A 4455-nucleotide genomic window follows, 5' to 3' on the forward strand; every position below is an offset into this window, starting at 1 on the left:
TAGCATTCGCGACTGGGCGGACCTCAAGAGGGTCTTCGTCAGGAATTTCCAGGGGACGTACGTCTACCCGGGGAACTCCTAGGACCTCAAAAGCTGTCAGCAGGAGCCTAGCGAGTCCCTGCGGGATTACATCCACGGGTTCTCTCAATGATGCAACTCCCTCCCTGATGTTGTCAACGCAGACGTCATCAGCACATTCCTTTTTGGGACAAACTACGAGTCCCAGATCCACAAGCTTGGCTGCCTAAAACCCCGCACCACCTGCGATCTGCTCAACGTTGCCACCAATCACGCCTCTGGCGAGGAGGTAGTCGGAGCGGTCTTCAGCGAAAGCTGAGACCAAGGCAAGCCCAAGCGCGTGGATCCAGACGAAGGCCCCTCCACTCAGAGGGGCAAGAAGAACAAGAAGGATCGGTGCTGGTTGGACAACACCGTGTTGGTCGTCGTGGCTGATCGCACGCCCAGGTAGCCCCAATAGGGACTGCCTGACCACTTCAACAAACTCATGGATGGTCCGTGCCCCAACCACGCCTACCCTGTCAAACACATCTACAAGGAGTGCAACCTCCTCAAACGTTTCCTCCGACAGACCGGTGGGTCAAAGGAGGGAGACGGCAAGCAGTCGGCAGCCAAGAGGGGAGGCGTGGCAGGTAAGGATGGAGACGGTTTCCCCAAACCTGAGGAGTGCATCATGATCTTCGGTGGGTCCGACGCCATCTGGACTAAATGCCAGCATAATGTATGCTACAGGGAGGCGTGCGCCGCTGAGACGGCCATCCCCTCCTTTCTCAGCTGGTTGGAGTCCTCGATCACCTTTGATTAGAGGGACCATCCCTCCTGCATCGCAAGACCGGGATGCTACCCACTCGTCGTTGACCCCATTGTCCGCAAGAAGCGCCTCACCAAGGTGCTGATGGATGGGGGAGCGGCCTCAACATCCTGTACATCGACACCCTCGATGCCATGCGCATCCCCCGATCGGAGCTTTGCCCAGCGGGCTCCCCCTTCCACGGGGTAATCCCGGGAGCGCAGGCATACCCGCTCGGACAGATCGATCTACCTGTCACATTCGGCAACCGAGCCAACTTCCGCTCGGAGGTCCTCACCTTCGAAGTGGTGGACTTTCCGAGGTCCTACCACGCCATCTTAGGACGCCCATGCTACGCAAGATTCATGGTGATCCCCAACTACACCTACCTCAAGCTGAAGATCCTGGGTCCAAACGGCGTCATCACCATGAGTAGCGCCTTCTTGCACGCCTTCGCGTGCGACTGCGAGCACTATGAGCTCGCCACCATGGTCATCAACTCCTCCGAGCTTCTGCAGCTTAGGGAGTCGTCAACCCTAGCAGTCCTAGACTGCAACAAACCAACCTCCTCGATGGCCTTCCGCCCACTCGAGGATACCAAGGCAGTGGGTGTCGACCGCACCGACCTAGCCAGAATGGTGCGAATCGGGACCTAGCTCCTGGCCAAATAGGAAAGCGAGCTCATCGACTTCCTACGCGACAATCGTGATGCCGTCGCATGGAAGCCCTCTGACATGCCGGGGATACCACGGGGGGTCACCGAGCACGCACTGCGCCTTATCCCGGACTCAAAGCCCTCCAAGCAACGCCTGCGTCATTTCGACGACCAGAGGCGCAGGGCCATAGGCGAAGAGATCGCCAAGCTCCTGGCAGCTAGATTCATCAGGGAGGTTTTCCACTCCGACTGGCTCGCCAATCCTGTCCTTGTTAGAAAAAAGACCGAGAAGTGGAGAATGTGCGTCGATTACACTGGACTTAATAAAGCGTGTCCGAAGGATCACTTTCCTTTACCACGCATAGACCAGATAATTGACTCCACCTCGGGTTGTGAGATCCTCTCCTTTCTGAATGCCTACTCAGACTATCACCAGATCGCGATGACAGATTTCGATCAGCTCGCAACCATGTTTATCACCCCATATGGTTCGTACTGCTACGTGACCATGCCTTTCGGTCTGAAGAACGCTGGCGCCACCTACCAAAGGTGCATGCAGCAATGCTTCGCCGACCAAATTGACCCGCCTGATCAGCCTAATCAGGCTGAACGGCTGAAACCAACAATCACCGTCTGTGTTGGTGACATAGTGGTCAAAATGGCTCGAGCTTGTGACCTGATCACAAACTTGGCTGCAACGTTCGTGAACCTCCAAAGGTTCAACATCAAGCTAAATCCCGAAAAATGTGTTTTTGGGGTTCCAAAGGGAAAGCTGCTTGGATACATCGTATCCGAGCGCGGCATCGAGGCCAACCCCAAAAAGATCATAGCCATCTCCAACATGGGCCCCATACGCAATGTAAATGGCATACAAAGGCTCACCGACTGCCTGGCGGCCCTTAGTCACTTCATCTCCCGGCTCAGCGAACAGGGGATGCCACTCTATAAGCTCCTCAAAAAGACGAACGCCTTCGTCTGGACTGAGGAAGCCCAGTAGGCTCTCAAAAGCCTCAAAACATCCCTAACATCGGCCTCGATCCTCGTCGCTCCTGAACGGGGAGAAAACCTCCTCCTTTACGTCATGGCAAGTAACCATGTGGTGAGTGACGCCCTGGTCGTCGAAAGGGAGGAACCGGGACACTAGCTCAAGGTACAGCGACCCGTATACTTCATCGGAGACGTACTTACCGACCCCAAGGTCTGGTACCCCCAGGTGTAGAAACTCCTATACGCCGTACTAATGGCCACTAGGAAGCTCCTACACTACTTCACCGACCACGAAGTCACAGTCATTACTTCATACCCACTCGGAGACATCATCCGCAACCGTGACACCGCGGGACGAATCTCTAAGTGGGCCCTTGAACTCATGGGCCATGACATCAGGTATACCCCCCATACCACTATTAAATCCCAGGCCCTCACGGAATTTATCACTGAATGGACGGAGGTCCAGCTACCTGTCCTAGACGTCTCCCATGAGTACTGGACAATGTACTTCGACAGGTCCGTAATGGCGCCCAGCTCAGGGGCTGGAGTGGTTCTGATCTCCCCGAATGGGAGTAGGCTTCGCTATGCCATCCGCCTCCACTTTTCGTCTTCAAACAACATCGCGGAATACGAGGCCCTTATCAACGGACTATGCATCGCCATCGAGCTCGGTGCTACATGACTCTACGTCCGTGGCGACTCAGAACTGGTCGTTGATCAGGTCATGAAGGAGTCCTCCTGTAGAAGCACCCTTATGGTAGCATACTGCCAAGAGGTGCACAAGCTCGAGGACAAATTCTAGGGGATCGAGCTGCACCACGTCCCTCGAAGGGACAATGATGCCATCGATTTCCTCGAAAACTAGCTACCAGTCAGGATCCATCCTCAAGCGGGGTCTTCATCAATGACGTCCACGAGCTCTCCGCCCGCATCCTGGAAGGACCAACCCAGACACACCCCGATGGCCAACCGGGGCTCAGAGGATCCGACCCTGATGCCCAGTCAGCGCTCGGGGGCTCTGACCCCAACGCCAAGCCAGTGCTCGGGGGCTCCGATCCTAGTACCTCTATAACGATGTCACCCACGGACGTCGCCATATTGGCACTTGATCAGATCGACTGGCGAGTACCACTACTCGCCTACCTCCTTGAGGAGGTTCTCCCACCTAAAAGAACTGAAGCCCGATGAATCACTCGACGCGCCAAGACCTTCATCGTGCTCGGTGACGAACTCTACAAACGGAGTCCGTCAGGAGTGCTCATGAAGTACGTCCTCGCCAGCCAGGGGAAGCAGATCCTCCTCGAGGTCCATGCCAGGATCTATGGGCATCACGCGGCCCAAGGTCTCTGGTCGGAAAAACCTTTCGCAAGGTTTTTACTGGCCCACCGCGCTACCAGATGCAGAGGAAGTCGTCCGCAGATGCGAAGGATGCCAGTTCTACGCTCGACAAACCCATTTACCGGTGCAAGAGCTCCAAACCATCCCAATCACCTGGCCATTCGCAGTCTAGGGCCTCGACATGGTAGGACTCCTGAAGAAAGGCCCAGGCGGTTTCACTCACCTACTCGTAGCAGTCAACAAGTTTACCAAATGGATAGAGGCCAAGCCCATCACCAATCTCCGCTCGGAAGAAGCGGTCAAATTCTTCCTCGGCATCATCTACCAATTTGGCGTTCCTAACTGTATTATCACTGACCACGGGACTAACTTCACTAGGAAGAAGTTTCTAGACTTTAGCAACGGATATGGCATTAGAATCGACTAGGCTTCGGTCGGACATCCATGAACTAACGGTTAGGTTGAACGCGCCAATGGCATGGTCCTCCAAGGACTCAAGTCACGCATCTTCGACTGACTCAACAAACACGCCAGGCGATGGGTTGCAGAGGTCCCAGTGATCCTCTGGAGCCTAAGAACAACCCCAAACTGATCCACGGGATTCACACCTTTCTTCCTGGCTTATGGAGCAGAAGCCGTGTTGCCCTCCGACCTCGACCACGGC

The 4455-nt window shown here is 55.3% G+C and overlaps 1 protein-coding gene across 1 annotated transcript; it reads left to right on the forward strand.

Annotated features, from left to right (window-relative positions):
* The first annotated feature begins 963 nt into the window (after positions 1 to 963).
* Positions 964 to 1464, forward strand: LOC136488413 (uncharacterized). The gene has a single exon (XM_066485352.1). The coding sequence runs from the start codon at positions 964 to 966 to the stop codon at positions 1462 to 1464; it is 501 nt and encodes a 166-aa protein (XP_066341449.1).
* The last annotated feature ends 2991 nt before the right edge of the window (positions 1465 to 4455 follow it).

This window comes from Miscanthus floridulus, chromosome 10 (genome assembly GCF_019320115.1).
Source record: "Miscanthus floridulus cultivar M001 chromosome 10, ASM1932011v1, whole genome shotgun sequence".
Classification (NCBI taxonomy): domain Eukaryota; kingdom Viridiplantae; phylum Streptophyta; class Magnoliopsida; order Poales; family Poaceae; genus Miscanthus; species Miscanthus floridulus.